General features: G+C 40.6%; 1 protein-coding gene across 4 annotated transcripts in view; it reads right to left on the reverse strand.

Moving 5' to 3' along the window:
• Nucleotides 1-14345, reverse strand: part of lsm14b (LSM family member 14B) — a 28192-nt gene extending 13847 nt beyond the window's left edge. Inside the window, exons 1-6 of one of the 4 annotated variants that reach the window (XM_060836455.1) lie at nucleotides 14060-14345; nucleotides 9597-9751; nucleotides 8809-8944; nucleotides 6002-6142; nucleotides 1073-1228; nucleotides 761-841 (exon numbers count right to left, since the gene is read on the reverse strand). In XM_060836455.1, coding sequence (XP_060692438.1) covers nucleotides 761-841; nucleotides 1073-1228; nucleotides 6002-6142; nucleotides 8809-8944; nucleotides 9597-9751; nucleotides 14060-14180 — 790 coding nt within the window. In that variant the 5' untranslated portion in view covers nucleotides 14181-14345. Of the gene's footprint in view, nucleotides 1-760; nucleotides 842-1072; nucleotides 1232-6001; nucleotides 6143-8808; nucleotides 8945-9596; nucleotides 9752-14059 lie in introns of all 4 variants that reach the window. The other 3 variants (XM_060836454.1, XM_060836457.1, XM_060836456.1) reach the window with 3 other exon arrangements.
• Nucleotides 14346-15159: the final 814 nt, after the last annotated feature.

Raw genomic sequence — 15159 nt, forward strand, 5'->3', positions numbered from 1 at the left:
GCCCGAGTTCAAGTCCCACCTGCTCTAGAGATCAGATATAACATTCGAACAGGTTGATTATATAAAAAAAAAACACTAATTTTACCTGTTCTTTCATGATCTGCATTGCCCTTAACAGGCATGTAAAATCAATTGATAATGAGTGATTTGCTGGTGAGGAATAAGTCACATAATACTTCTTGATCTAAGAAAAAGACAGACCAAAAGCTTCAATTATTCTTAGATCACACCCTCACTTGGACTAATTTCCATTTCTTCTTCCACTCCTTGTCCTGGCTGTGTATTCCCTATCTCCAACCAATCCTTCATCAGATGCTCGACATCATCCCTAACCATGGACCCAAATGCAGAACCAACATTGAGACTATTTCAACGCACACTGACATTTTTAAAAACAAGTCACCTGCATCAGCCTCCTAAAATGTGCCAGACTTTCAAGCTGACAATGGACATTGACAACATGTTGAATCACAAAACTGATAAGGAAATTGGATTATAGAGAAATGTGCATGTTTTAAAAGACAACCTCTGCCTCATGGCTGCAGAACAAATTTCTCTTGACTACAACCGTTTTTCAAGCATGAAGTAATCAATTCACAGGCAGTCACTGATTTCATCTTATTGGGTGACAATTTTGTATTTAGCTCAGTATCCACCGCACACTATACAACTGTTGCTATTTTCAAAGACACTAAATTCTTAAACCATGCTTTTAAAAGAGGTCACAAAAACCTTCAAGTCTGTTAGATGAATAGATTACCTGATCGCCTTCTTTGAGGCTGAGGTTTTTTATTTTCATCATTCACTTGAGATTGACTTGGCTGTGCAGTCGGTTGTACAACTGGGAGAAAAAAAAGAGATAAAATAGTATATAGCATTGATCATGAATTCAGTAACTGGATGAAATATTCAGTATGGTGGTATATTAATGCCTGGACCTATTTATCAGATGAACAGTGGCAATAGATTTGGCTGCTAGTAATTTTACTGCATGATACAAATGCAAACAAGTTCCCATACATGAAAACTCATGCCTCACATAACCAATGGTATAGGTCCAAAGAAGTTTTACCTTTTCTTTGCTCTGGTCCAACAGATTGCTGATTTATGCTGGCAGGGATTTTATCCTGTTGCAAGTTCTTCTGATTGAGACCTTCTGTAGGGCTTGTCTGCACACCCTGTTCCACCATAGGACTTTGCCTTGGCGGAAAAAACGGAAAACCAGTAGCTGCTGAATAGACAAAATTTACTTCAGTGTTTGCAAACAGATACAGGGCACAGACTGCACACACTAGAGATGCCAGCTTCATTTAACAAAGCGTAACACGGGCAAAAGAAATAAAACTCAATTATTACACGGCAGTATAATAAGAGGGTGCCATTGGTTAGTTATTGGAAAAATGATTAAAGCATTAAATGTCAGAATGCCAATGAATGAATACATCAGGAATCAACTGGATCCACCTATAACATCTGAAAACTTCAGTCCTTTAGTTCAATAGTTCTATTTAGTAGGAATTTAGCTCAGAAAACATCCTCATCGTTAATTTGACCAATGAGGTAACAGCAAAACTAAACTTCTCACTATGCGCTTTAACGAACTGATGTTGTAAATTTTACTGGAAATTACACAATTTGTAAAGTGGGCTAAACATACAATGATCACTATGACATCAAAAACTATAGTTAAAGATCAACTTCATTGAGACTTACTTCATTAGTCCATTACCTCAAACTGCGACAGACAAAAGGAGTCACTTTATAGAGACTTGTTGGTTCAACACTAAGCCCACAGAAATGCAGTTTCTCCAGTATACAATGCCATCTTATTTACCTTCAAGCATGGCAACGTATTGACTTTTCTCTCAGATTTAGGACCACCCTTTCAGCTTGTTACTTCACTCACTTCCCCTAGGACATTGTAAGTATTCCAAGATTTTCCCCTGCACTAATATACTTGACTAGTTTCTCAAGTCTTGTTCAAAGTTCCCTCCTGCTCTTCACTTAAACAATCAACAGTTATGATAACAGGTGACTAATACTAGACAAGTCAGATCCCAGAATGATGGATCATATTTAGTTTTGCAGTCAGCTACTAAAGGCAGTTAGTTGAAAAAAATTCACAAGACTGCAACATAAAGTTTAAAACATAGGCATAAAACATACACACATACTTTAGACAGAACCAAAGTTCCAAAGACTCCCAGCACTGCCCATTGCAGACTCCATGCCAGAAAAATACCAATTCTATTTCAGATTTTAAGTTATCATTTTTTTCAAAACTATACTGCTAATTTTACCATTCTTTTCAAAGTTTGCTGGCCTAAACTTGACAGTTCAACTTGATTTCTATCTCAACCTCTTTGGCTTACGAGCTCCAGAAACTCAAGACTAAAGGCGATTGATTCTCTGAATTAGAAAAGGAATACCCAAGAGAAATTGCTTGTGAATTAACTTACGTATCCTTCTGAACTGAAGTCAAAAGAAAACTAAAATCATTTTGTTGTTTACTCTGCCAGCCTGAAACAAAAAAGCATCTTCATCTTTAACAAACCCAGTTTCTTTAGAAAATACTGTCCTGACAGCTTCCAAGTCTTCCTAAGGTAGCTGCTACCTGATGAAGGAGCAGCACTCAAAACCAGTACTTCCAAATAAACCTGTTGTACTATAACCTGGTGTTGTGAGATGTTTAGCTTTGTGCACCCCAGTCCAACACTGGCACCCCCTCAAAGTATGATGTATAATAGATGCCTAGAACTGCGTAGCAGCTTAATGTACAGGACTATTTTAATATCCTACAACAAATGCTGAATGCCCCAATTTAAACTAGAAAGCAGATTTAGATATCTAGATATTTAGAAACAGAGGACAAACCTAAACAGTAGAACACCCCCAGACTAAAGATCTTTCCTCTTAAGTAAGGCCATGCTGAACATGCAACGTTTGACCCAGTGGTCAGTTTCTCTAGTAACGAAGCAATCCATGTTGATTTAAAGCCAGATTAAGATATCAGATGAACTAGTAATTTATTTCCTAGCATTGGAGATAGCTTGCGTATTAGATCAATTTAAAAAAAAAATCTAGCCACTTTCCTGCATCACCAATAAATGCATTCTTGGCAGCATTGTCCACATCCAATTGGCCAATAGGAGAATTGGGTATTGGCCCATGGATTGGCAGAGCAGGCTCAATCTGATCATTGCTGATCATCCAATTTAGCACCCTCTTCCTTTCTCCCTATACCATAGGGACCATCTAGTCTGAAGAACTAGAACTCCTCGAAAGCATTCAAGGTCTTGACCTCAAATACATTCTATAACAGAACTCCACACACACACCACTCTCAGCTCTGTACTTCAGTGCTCACCCTGTATCCTTAAACTGTAATCCCTGGTTCTAGATGAACTGGTTGTCATGACATCCTTCCAAAACAGATTCTAACTGCAAACACAGCATGAACTATTGTAGTCAACATTAACCTTATTGTCTTGTACAGGGTCTTCATTAATCTGGGTAAAAATGAGGACTGCAGATGCTGGAAACCAGAGTCTAGATTAGAGTGGTGCTGGAAAAGTACAGCAGGGGTATTCATTAATTTGCCTACTTAGGAATATCTGACAATAAATGGGGGATCCAAAAATACTTATTTGGATATCACATTCTTTTAGAACAGCTACTTTTGGACTTGTTACAAAATCAAGGCCACAGCAGCATCATTTTCAAAGAAGCAAATTTCAGAATTCACCATCGCCTCAGTTAAAAAAGTTAGTCACAACAAACAGAACAGCCACAGCTTTCAAGATGAAGCTATAAAATTGCTTGATTAGCACGAAAAGCATGATTAATTTGTGGGATGGACTGGGAAGACCATGTCAGATTGATTAGAATTTCTTTGATCAATTGTGGTCAGAAATCAGTGACCTCTCAATATTTATCTACAGCCATAAGTGGAAATCAGAATAAACTGGCCCAAAAATGATATTATGCAAAAAAACCCTTTCACTTCAAAAACACTTAGGCCAATAAGTACAAAACACATTAGAGCGCGATAGGGGAGGCCGATGCTAGAAGTGCTTAAATGAAGGGTAAATGCTAAGCAACAGCTGGGTGACAGGCCTCTAACTTTGCAGAGGGATTAAGCATCTGAGCAAACCTTTGGTATAGAAAAAAAATAAACAAACGTAATAAGACCTAAGCTTTGCATCATTTGCAAATGAGCATGGGGCAGTAAAGACAGTAGCACTGCATGTGCTCAAAGTGGTGAGAGAGCAGCCTCTTAACAGTCAATCTTGGAGAAATCTGCTTAAAGCACAATGAAAGTGCTCAGATGAATGGTGGACTGGTCCAGCTCACCAATGCTGATAATCAAGGACACAGCTTTCAATTATTCTGCTGCAGCTGCCTAACAAAAGAACAGGTGCTCATACAGAACACAAGAGCACCAAGTAACAAACCTGCAATTGAAACAGAAAAGCCATCCTTCAATGTCAATGGCCTGATCGATGCAGGCATGCGCAGCTAGGTCCTGGACAAGCATTAGGTCCTACACACACACAGGAATAACTTTTCCCACTGCAATCACCCTGGATGTTGGGTTCAATATAACTAGCACAAGGGACTGTCAAAGGATAATGGTATTATGAATACTGCCAGCAAAATGTGAAACAAGGTGCAATTTTGTCGTCACAAGCTGGATATGGCAAATGGAAGCTTCAAGAATCTGTCTTGGCGACTGGTTGATGCTTTGATAGTTCTGTGGGTATAATGACAAATTGTAAACTTGAGGGACCCCTATCTGTACTGGCCTTAAAAACTGATAAGGGCACGTTTCATCAGCTTTATGGTATGAATTGTAGAAATGAGATCTCCCAGGTTGGCCGTTGATCACTGGAACAGATACATACATGTTCAGCACTAGTAATCTGGGACTGCAAAGTGTACTGGAAGGCCTCAGATCAAGATGTTGAGCACAAACGCCTCAGCAGATACCCTCAACAAACCCAAATTCTCCACACTGCACCACCTTGGACATCTACAACCCAGAATATAGCCAGCTTACAACCTCTTATCACTATTATTGGAAGCCATTTAGTTTCTGAAAGTACATACAGAAGAAACACTTCAAAAATTCTAGAAATTTTCCAACTGAAATTTGCAACTAAGTGGCTATTGTAGGGGTCAATCTTTCTTCACATTAAATATAGGATATTTTAAAAAGACACCTCAAAAATACTAATGCTAGAAAACAGTGGAACTCAGACCAAAACTAGATGATTTGAGCCAAATGTCCTTTGTTGTTATTTACAATAGCCTGCTTCCACTTATTTTTTTTCTCTTCTCATGGAACCTACTGTACTGAGAAATTACAACCACGTTGCTAGCAAGATGGCACACCATACATGCCAAACCCAAAGCAATTAATACAGTAAAATTCCACTTTTTGCAAAACATTTAAGTAGCTTGGATTACAATAAATATCTTCAAAGAGAACTTTGGATTTCAAGTTACTAAAAATTTTTAATGGAATCATTTGTCCACATTCACCACTTATAAGCTTGCCATTTAAATGTTAGTGCTGGTTTATAACTGAGGAAGAAATTCACAAAGCAAACTAAAGACATTAGCAACAAGGTTCCAAAACAGTAGAAACAAGACATGCAAATCAACTTTAATTTAACAAAACTGAATATTTGTTTAACAATTCTTATTGGAAAGTTTGCACATTAAGATGCATAAAACCATATGCTGCAATTAATTTAGGTGTAACTTAGAATGAATAGGATCCATTTGAACTGCTGTTTTGGAATTCTGCAAGTATGGTCATAAGCAGGTTTCATCATGGCATGGCTCAAAGATGGTGAGTTAAAATAAAGTTACTTCAACAATAAAATTCCAAACCAGCACATGCTGCACATAGACATTTTAAACTAAAACAGGTTGACAACTGCTTAGCATTGAAGTAACAGATAAACAACCTAAGCACACTACAGTCAGACGTTACCCTGAGAAATCAGTTGGCTTTTCTGCAAGGGTGCTGGCTCAGGTGGTATTTCAAGCTCTGTAAAGGCTGGTTGTGGTGAGGGAGGACTATCAGTACTGGAGGAGTGAGAAACAGTTGTGATTTGGGTGGGTGTTGAACATCCTGTTAAAGTTCAGGAAGGAAAGAAAAGGGAACCAGAAGATCAATGCTGCCAAATTTTAAATGTTAAGAGAAGTTATGTATCTGCAAATTCTACAAAGACAATTTACAATAATCTCATATACATTTGTCAAAATTTGTACAAACTTTTCAGAATAACCAATTATACACCACTTTGTGAAAATGCAAGGACAAAATCAGAGTAGTGCAAGCATGCAATTAGCAAAACATGCATCAGAATCAACATGTTGTTAACAGTTGAATATCTACCCAGGAACATTGCATTTCATTGAGGAATAGTCAAGTCGACAATGCATTGCAGTCGTCCCAAAGAGTCAGTGCTTTCACAGAATGAAGCATTCTTCCAAAGAGTACAAAGTGAGGTCTGCAGATGCTGGAGATCAGAGCTGAAAAGGTGTTGCTGGTTAAAGCACAGCAGGTCAGGCAGCATCCAAGGAGCAGGAAATTCGACATTTCGGGCCAGAGCCCTTCATCAGGAATGAGGAGTGTGCCAGGCAGGTTATCTCGGGCGACCGACTCAACACAGACATCTACTATAAACCGACTGACTCCCACAGCTACCTGGACTACACCTCCTCCCACCCTGCCCCCTGTAAAAACGCCATCCCATATTCCCAATTCCTTCGTCTCCGCTGTATCTGCTCCCAGGAGGACCAGTTCCAATACCGTACAGCCCAGATGGCCTCCTTCTTCAAGGACCGCAGATTCCCCCCAGACGAGATCGACGATGCCCTCCACTTCCCGTTCCTCCGCCCTTGAGCCCCGCCCCTCCAACTGCCACTAAGACAGAACCCCACTGGTTCTCACCTACCACCCCACCAACCTCCATATACAGCGTATCATCCGCCGTCATTTCCGCCAGCTCCAAACGGACCCCACCACCAGGGATATATTTCCCTCCCCTCCCCTATCAGCGTTCCGCAAAGACCACTCCCTCCGTGACTCCCTCGTCAGGTCCACACCCCCCACCAACCCAACCTCCACTCCCGGCACCTTCCCCTGCAACCGCAGGAAATGCAAAACTTGCGCCCACACCTCCTCCCTTACTTCTCTCCAAGGCCCCAAGGGATCCTTCCATATCCGCCACAAATTCACCTGCACCTCCACACACATCATCTATTGCATCCGCTGCACTCAATGTGGCCTCCTCTATATTGGGAAGACGGGCCGCCTACTTGCGGAACGCTTCAGGGAACACCTCTGGGACGCCCGGACCAACCAACCCAACCACCCCGTGGCTCAACACTAACTCTCCCTCCCACTCCACCGAGGACATGCAGGTCCTTAGACTCCTCCATCGGCAGAACATAACACGACGGTTGGAGGAAGAGCGCCTCATCTTCCACCTGGGAACCTTCCAACCACAAGGGATGAACTCAGATTTCTCCAGTTTCCTCATTTCCCCTCCCCCCACCTTGTCTCAGTCGATTCCCTCGAACTCAGCACTGCCCTCCTAACCTGCAATCTTCTTCCTGACCTCTCCGCCCCCACCCCACCCCGGCCTATCACCCTCACCTTGACCTCCTTCCACCTATCACATCTCCATCACCCCTCCCCCAAGTCCTTCCTCCCTACCTTTTATCTTAACCTGCCTGGCACCCTCTCCTCATTCCTGATGAAGGGCTCTGGCCCGAAACGTCGAATTTCCTGTTCCTTGGATGCTGCCTAACCTGCTGTGCTTTAACCAGCAACACATTTTCAGCTCCATTCTTCCAAAGGACTTGCTGCCCCATTGCAAAGTGAATCCCAATTGCTCATCTAAACCGGATGCAGCATTATTGCATGGAATGAAGCTTGAATGCACTTGCACTACTTCAGCTTGTATTCTTCAATTTCACAACACCAAATATTTCCCAGTCTCTAAAAAAAAAACCCAATCACAGATTTTGTGATCCGATGTAATCTATAGATGTAGACAAATGGTTAAGTTGAAGCTACCAAAACTTTAGAAAGTACTAGGATTTTGTAGTTTTAGGATTAAAAGGGGCCAGGCCTCAATGGCTCCAATAAACAAACTAAATTGGTAAATTGAGTTTACTACAGTAGTTAAGTTTAGTAATGAAAAAATTCTGCTTCAATATATTTGAAATTAGCTAATATTCACTCCCAGAAATGGACAGTTTCACTAATTCTACAGTTAAAAAACCATTTAAACTATTTACAATTTTGTGCAATGTTTTCAATATGTATGAAGGCAGGATGAACTTGATCAAATGTCAAAGTTATACCCTTAAGTAAAATTAGACATGAGCATTTTAGAAAGCAATTCGAAATTAAAGACTTGAGTAATTCCAAGAATGTTTGAAGAGGAGCCTATGTATGTTGCAGCAGTTAGTACAGTGCTTATTTTTTTTTTAAAAAAAAGCACTAAACTGACAGTGATAGGAATAAAATCTTAAATTTATTGGAAACAGTTTGCTTAAGTTGGTTTGCAACATCTAAACTTGTTTAGACATTTAAAGTTTTAATTACTAGTTACTTATTAGTTGCAAAGATTGTAAAATCCGTCAGGCTATCACTAACTGATACTTCCACAATTCTGCTCAAAGATGGTTAACTTCATCATAATCTAAACCAAAATAGCAATTCAATGTTAAAATGTTAATCTATTATCAGATATTATCAGCAATGAAAGAAAGCACACTAACCTAGACCCACAGAACTGCCATATTGCTGTCCCACCAGAGATCCTCCTCCAAATTGGTTATATGGAGTCATACTGCGGAATGGACTGTATGATGTCGGAGGCTGAAATGAAGCGTTTGACGAAGCACTCAACGAAGACTAGAACAAAGATGCTATCATTACTGAGACTGTTACAGGGACCGATAACATATTGCTTTTCCCTACAATTAACTGTAAAACTCACACTTTCACAAAAACAAAGACAAAACAAAGACCTGAATGGGCACAATCATTATTCTACCAAAAAGAATTGCCATTTGTATTTTGACCTAAAACTAAGTAGTTAAGAGCTCAGCACAGCATATTTGTGCCAGTAGTTTGATTTACCTTTCCATCCAAAGGATCTTGCATAAGTTTCGAATTCTGGCCAATGTTTTCACAAAACATGATTCTTGTAAAGAATGGTACTTCACACAATGAAAACAAAACAGCTGAACTGGATGTTTATAGGCTTAAAACAAAAGGGAAGTCAAGAGGCAGTTACATCATTGCTTGTGGACAGTAGCCCAAGATATCAGTGGATGAAGTTGAAACAACAGAGAAAGCAAGTCTTTCAGATGCCATTTCAAGAAATGAATGTCAACCTATCTTAAAAGGGATGGAAAGTAAAGGAAGGAGAGTAATTTTTTTTAAAACACTGATCAACATTACCCCATTTAGGGCTTCCCAGTTTACTGACATTAGCGACTGGAATGATAGAGAGGTGTACCAAAAATGCTTGATATCTTACTGAATAATTTCAGTAATTCACCTGTACTATTGCAGGATCTTGGGGCTGTGGTTTGGGAGGTTCACAGACAGTAATATCTTTGATATCACTACCACGGAAGATGATATATTCATAGATTTCATCTCTTGGGGCGACAGGTCTGTCTGTGGGACGATCTTCTGTTCCAAACGATCTTACTGCCAAAACAAAGATGAAGTGTCTTGCATCAGATAAATCCAACAAAATTTCATGGATTCATGAATACCAGTTAAAGCTTTAAACTATCATTAAATCAAAATCAAAACTGATAATAGCTGTCAAATAAAGTGAATTGCACAACTAGTCATTTTTCCAACATCCAAATATCTTCGTACAAAGGTTAAAGTTTAACCCCTGGTTACAATAAGATTGAGATCTTTTGATTTGCCAAAGATTGGAATAAAAAAAGTTTAAATATACATAATTAGGTGGTTAAAGAGCCACATACCACAAGTGTCTACACATTGTGGAATCAGCGTGATAGTACAACGCTTATCTGTAACACGCGAGTTCACAACTAGAGACTGATCACTTGAATTTGTCACATGTACCGAGGCACTCCAGTTTCCAAGATCATATTAAATGTGCTTAATGGCTCAAAGCTTGCAGTCAGCAACAAAGCAAAAGTGCTCGCCAATAGTTAGCGATCTCTGTGGCAAGAATATTTATATTCAACGTGGGGAGGACTGACCAGTCTGAAAAGCTATGAGACTGCAAGCTCAGGATTTCATGCTATTTAATTCTACCTTCAAAACGCTAAAGCTGTGATCAGTTTCATATCAGTAGTGAGCACACTTCTTCAAGCCAATCACAGTCCTGCAAAGTCAGACTTCTCTCAAATGCAATTCAGCAAGGAAATTTGACAAGTACACTGCTCCCTTATCATCCATTTGCAATAATCAGCATGGTAACAGACCCTTCGGTCCAACTTGCTCATGCCGACTTGACAACCCAATGCAACCTAGTCCTATTTGACAGTATTCGGTTCAAATCTCTTCCTATTCATACACTTACAATTGCACTATTGAAAAGGCATTTGGGTATCTGTCTTCACCACGTCCTCTGGCAACTCATTCCATACACACCTTCTGCATGAAAGCGTTGCCCTTGCGTCACTTTTAAGTATTTCCCTTCTCACCTTAAACCTATGCACCATGGTTTTGGACACCCCACCTTAGGAGAAAGACTTTAGGTTTATAAAATGAGGGACAAGGATAGGGTGAATAGCTATCAGTCAGATCTGAAGATTAGCTACAGTCTACAAAATCTTCCATTAAAAAAATATAGCACCAGGCCAGACATCAAAACTAATTTAAAGTGTATCTGCTACTCCACAAACTCTTATCTTGTGCTAATTGTTTATTTTGGTTCATAAGCAGAGAAAATTGGGTGGCACGATGGCACAGTGGTTAGCACTGATGCCTCACAGCGCCAGAGACCCGGGTTCAATTCCCACCTCGGGCGACTGACTGTGTGGAGTTTGCATATTCTCCCCGTGTCTGCGTGGGTTTCCTCCAGGTGCTCCTGTTTCCTCCCACAGTCCAAAGACGTGCAGGTTAGGTGAATTGACCGTGCTAAATTGCCCATAGTGTTAGGTGAAGGGGTAAGTGTAGGGGTATGGTTGGGTTGAGCTTCGGCGGGTCGGTGTGGACTTGTTGGGCCGAAGGGCCTGTTTCCACAACGTAGGTAATCTAACCTAAAAAAATTTAAGTGAAACTCATGACTAGTCTTGCAAGATACTCAAAATAAAATATTCATCTTACAAAATGGGGTTTGATGCCTTTCACCTTTCCTGTAAAATTGTCTGAGGGACATGCATCTATTACAGCACATTGCTTCACTGGCATTAAATACACCATCTAAATCATTTGCTTTTAAAAACCTCAAATGCCATCATAAACTTTCCCACGAAAAACATGACGGTTTCTTCCTTTTTTTAAAAAAAAAGGACCAATTAAATACTGACAAGCAAAGCTCTTTACAGGTAATGTAAACCATCAAAAATGAAGGGGGGGGGTGGAAATGGAGTCTTTTGCTCCTTGGACCTTCAAGAAACCATACCAAATTCAGTTTACAAAACAATAAACAATTCTCTGCATTGTCAAGTGCATAGTTGTTTGAAAGGAGGAATCAAACCCTTCTGGCAGAAATGCATTCTGAGCAACCACCAGGTTCACTTGAGCCACCTATCCTCAAGTTCTTCCTGACACATTACCTTAAAACTGCATTTTTCTTCTGCTGCAAATCCAGTGTTTCCTTGAACTGATTCTCTGATTAGTACATTCTTTTCAGGTCTACAAAGATTCTATGACTCCACATAACTCAAAAAAAAGTTAAATTTAAAACCTACATGAAAAAAATCATACTTTTCTGAAGAGGGAAACAAAAGGCATGCCTAAACATTAAACTATTTAAGGTACTGAATCCCCAAACATCCAGAGTGTTTCAGGTGAAAAGATTAGTCAATCAGCAAAACCAACTAGTTAATAAGATATAATTAAATCAGAAAATACATGTCAAATTACTTCAGATCAATCAAAAAAGTGAAATACCTTCTTTTACATAAATATTACATCATGAAGCAATCTACCAAACTCACCCACCTTTTCAGATCAGATAGTGATGAGATAGCTTAACATTCTATTGGATTCAAATTGGTAAGCACTCACTACCGCAAGTCAAAAATACTGTAAAACGCTAATTGCTCTGGTAGATGATCAACAATACAAGTGTCAATTATTTTGATTTCTGCAAATATGTACAGAATGTGCATATTTGTGCATATGTGCATATCCAGTTGCAGTTTTAAGGTAAAAGTCTGCAGACCATGTAGCGCTTGTGGGACAATGGGAGACCATTTAAGCTGACCCATTTATTTTGGATAGAGCTATAGTCAATGTTTAATAAAAAGTCAAATGTTTCAAAACTAATCCTAGCACTTGTGAAAAGGTTTGATGTGGAAAACTAAAACAGATGAGCCACGTTTGCAACAGCCTTGGGCTAATCAAATATCTTGTGTCTTCAAACTCTAATAAAAATGGTATATTAATTATGACCTGATTAAGCTATACTGAAATCTATTCTTAGAAAAGATTACTTCTACATCTAACTCATGAACAACACCCCTAAATCCCAAAATTCCATGCAATTTCCATTTGGGAATGGAGAGAAAAAGGAAACTCAAGACTCAAGTAGGAACAAACTTTCCCTACTTTAGCAGCATGCAACTTCATTCAGATAACAGTTCAGTTTAATTGAACCTTTACAAACCCAACAATGAAGGAATCAGCAGGAAATCTAGTTCTGGGGAAGTGATATGAAGCAGGTGCAACATTTCACAGAAAGAGCATCTACGAAAGCAGTGTGCACATGTTAGGTTTAGAATAATTATAAAATGAAGGAGCAAATCAAGAAATTGACTGGAAAAGAATTTCATTAAAACAGATAAGCATTGGGAGGTCTTCGAGAATAAACTTCAATTAAAAACAAAATGAGAAGCAAATGCAAAGTTGTAGCTCCCTAAATGATTTAGGAAAATGGACATTAAAAACAAAATGCTCAACGCTCATCATCAGGTTCATAAAGAGAAAAATCAGGTAAAACAATATGCAGGGAATTAGAAAGGCATGGGTGACAAAAGTGATGAAAAATAAGGGGACAGTCAAAGAAAGGTGGGGGGGGTGGGGAGGGAAGAAATTAAACGTCATGGGAAATATTGAAGGCAGAAAACATGGTTATGATAGGAGTTGAAAACGTTGCAAATGTCTTTAGTGGATAACATTGGATGGAAGAGATAGAGGTTGCCTAATGTGGCCAAGAAGTATTCCAGTAAGAATAAAATATTAGTGAATTAATAGTCATTATTTTAGATATCGCCACTCGATCAAATACTAATTTATAATCCAAGTCTCTCGGGGAAAAGTAGCATCGGAGCTTTAAACGTACTCCAGGTGCTATCGTAACAATGGGATTTTTTTTTAAAAAGTGTGCCCTTTCCAACTTTGTTGACCACCAACCCGTGATTCCTCACAAAAGCAGGGAGGGGGGCGGGGCGGCGGGTCTTTTTTGATTTCGACCAGCTGACTACACTTAAAACCTCAAATTATCCAAAGTACCATAAACAAATCTAGGTGTCTCTGGAGAGCTGCAAAAATAAAAAAATGCGAAATCAACAATCCTTCCGAGTCTTAGAGAAAAGGGCAAATGTGAATTCCGAAAACAAGCGGACGCTCCCCTCCCCCCTACCGGGGTACCCAAAGTGGGTTGGAAGCACAAAACATCGATCCAGCTGACGGATGGCAAAAATAGGACAAAAGGCGCCATCGGTAGCTGGCGAGACGGGCAAAGCAAATAAGGCCATGCCTGTCCAAGCGAGTAATAAGGAATGGAAATAAATACATCTCAAGGGTTAGAGAGAGAGGCCCCCAGGGTGGCGCAATACGAAGGCGCCAGGAGCCCGTACTCACCCTTGGCCAGGGCCACTGTGGAGTTGTCCGTGTCGATGGTGTACAAGATGCCCTCATAGCGGATCTGCGCCTTGGAGATGAGGCTGATCTTGCTGCCGATATACGGCGTCCCGCCGCTCATTGTGACGGCCAAAACCGGTCGCTCTCCGCCTTCTTTTTAATCTACCCTCCTCCACTCCGCCGTCCTACAGCCAACGCGAAAAAGAAATCTCTTTTTTTTTCCCCCCCCAACCGACTCAATCACTTACTTACACGCTCTCGCTGCCCACAACGGCAGAGGCCCACCTCCCTCCCACCCCGACTGGCGGCGCTTAAATAAGGCGTCACCGTCACTGCGACCACGCCCCCCTCCCCGCCTCGGGGGACATGGGACCGTCCCGCTGCCTCCAGCGGCACCTGCAGGCCGGCGGTCTACCATTGCACCCACAGTTTTGAGCCAAGTCCGGGCAGGTAACAGGACCGACACGTCACATTTAATAGGCACATGTTTACCCTCTACATAATGACGAGCCTCACGGTGTAGAGGGAGTGTCAGCTGAAAATGTGTTGCTGGTCAAAGCACAGCAGGCCAGGCAGCATCTCAGGAATAGAGAATTCGACGTTTCGAGCATAAGCCCTTCATCAGGATGAAGGGCTTATGCTCGAAACGTCGAATTCTCTATTCCTGAGATGCTGCCTGGCCTGCTGTGCTTTGACCAGCAACACATTTTCAGCTGTGATCTCCAGCATCTGCAGACCTCATTTTTTACTCGTAGAGGGAGTGTCGCCAAAAGTAAAGTCGTTATAGTTACCAGACCACGGGGCTGCTCACTCATTGGGTTTAACCTATAAGGGTCACCACGCCTCAGGTTGAGAGGGACAGTCCTTCACGGTAATCTCAATCAGTGTGGGAACTGAACCCACGCTGTTGGCCCCTATTTTACCACCAAAAAGATCTGGGTCCAAGTTTCGCATGTCCCACAGTTGTGTCGTATCATGCCTGAACATTTTGATTAAGAATAATTATACTGGTGAACATGTATCTCTTGGGTTGTAGAGCCTTTGCCAACAATTCTCTTTCAAAATGACACCACAAATACTATTTTTGAAACCAACTTTAG

The sequence above is a fragment of the Hemiscyllium ocellatum genome, chromosome 15 (genome assembly GCF_020745735.1).
Source record: "Hemiscyllium ocellatum isolate sHemOce1 chromosome 15, sHemOce1.pat.X.cur, whole genome shotgun sequence".
Classification (NCBI taxonomy): domain Eukaryota; kingdom Metazoa; phylum Chordata; class Chondrichthyes; order Orectolobiformes; family Hemiscylliidae; genus Hemiscyllium; species Hemiscyllium ocellatum.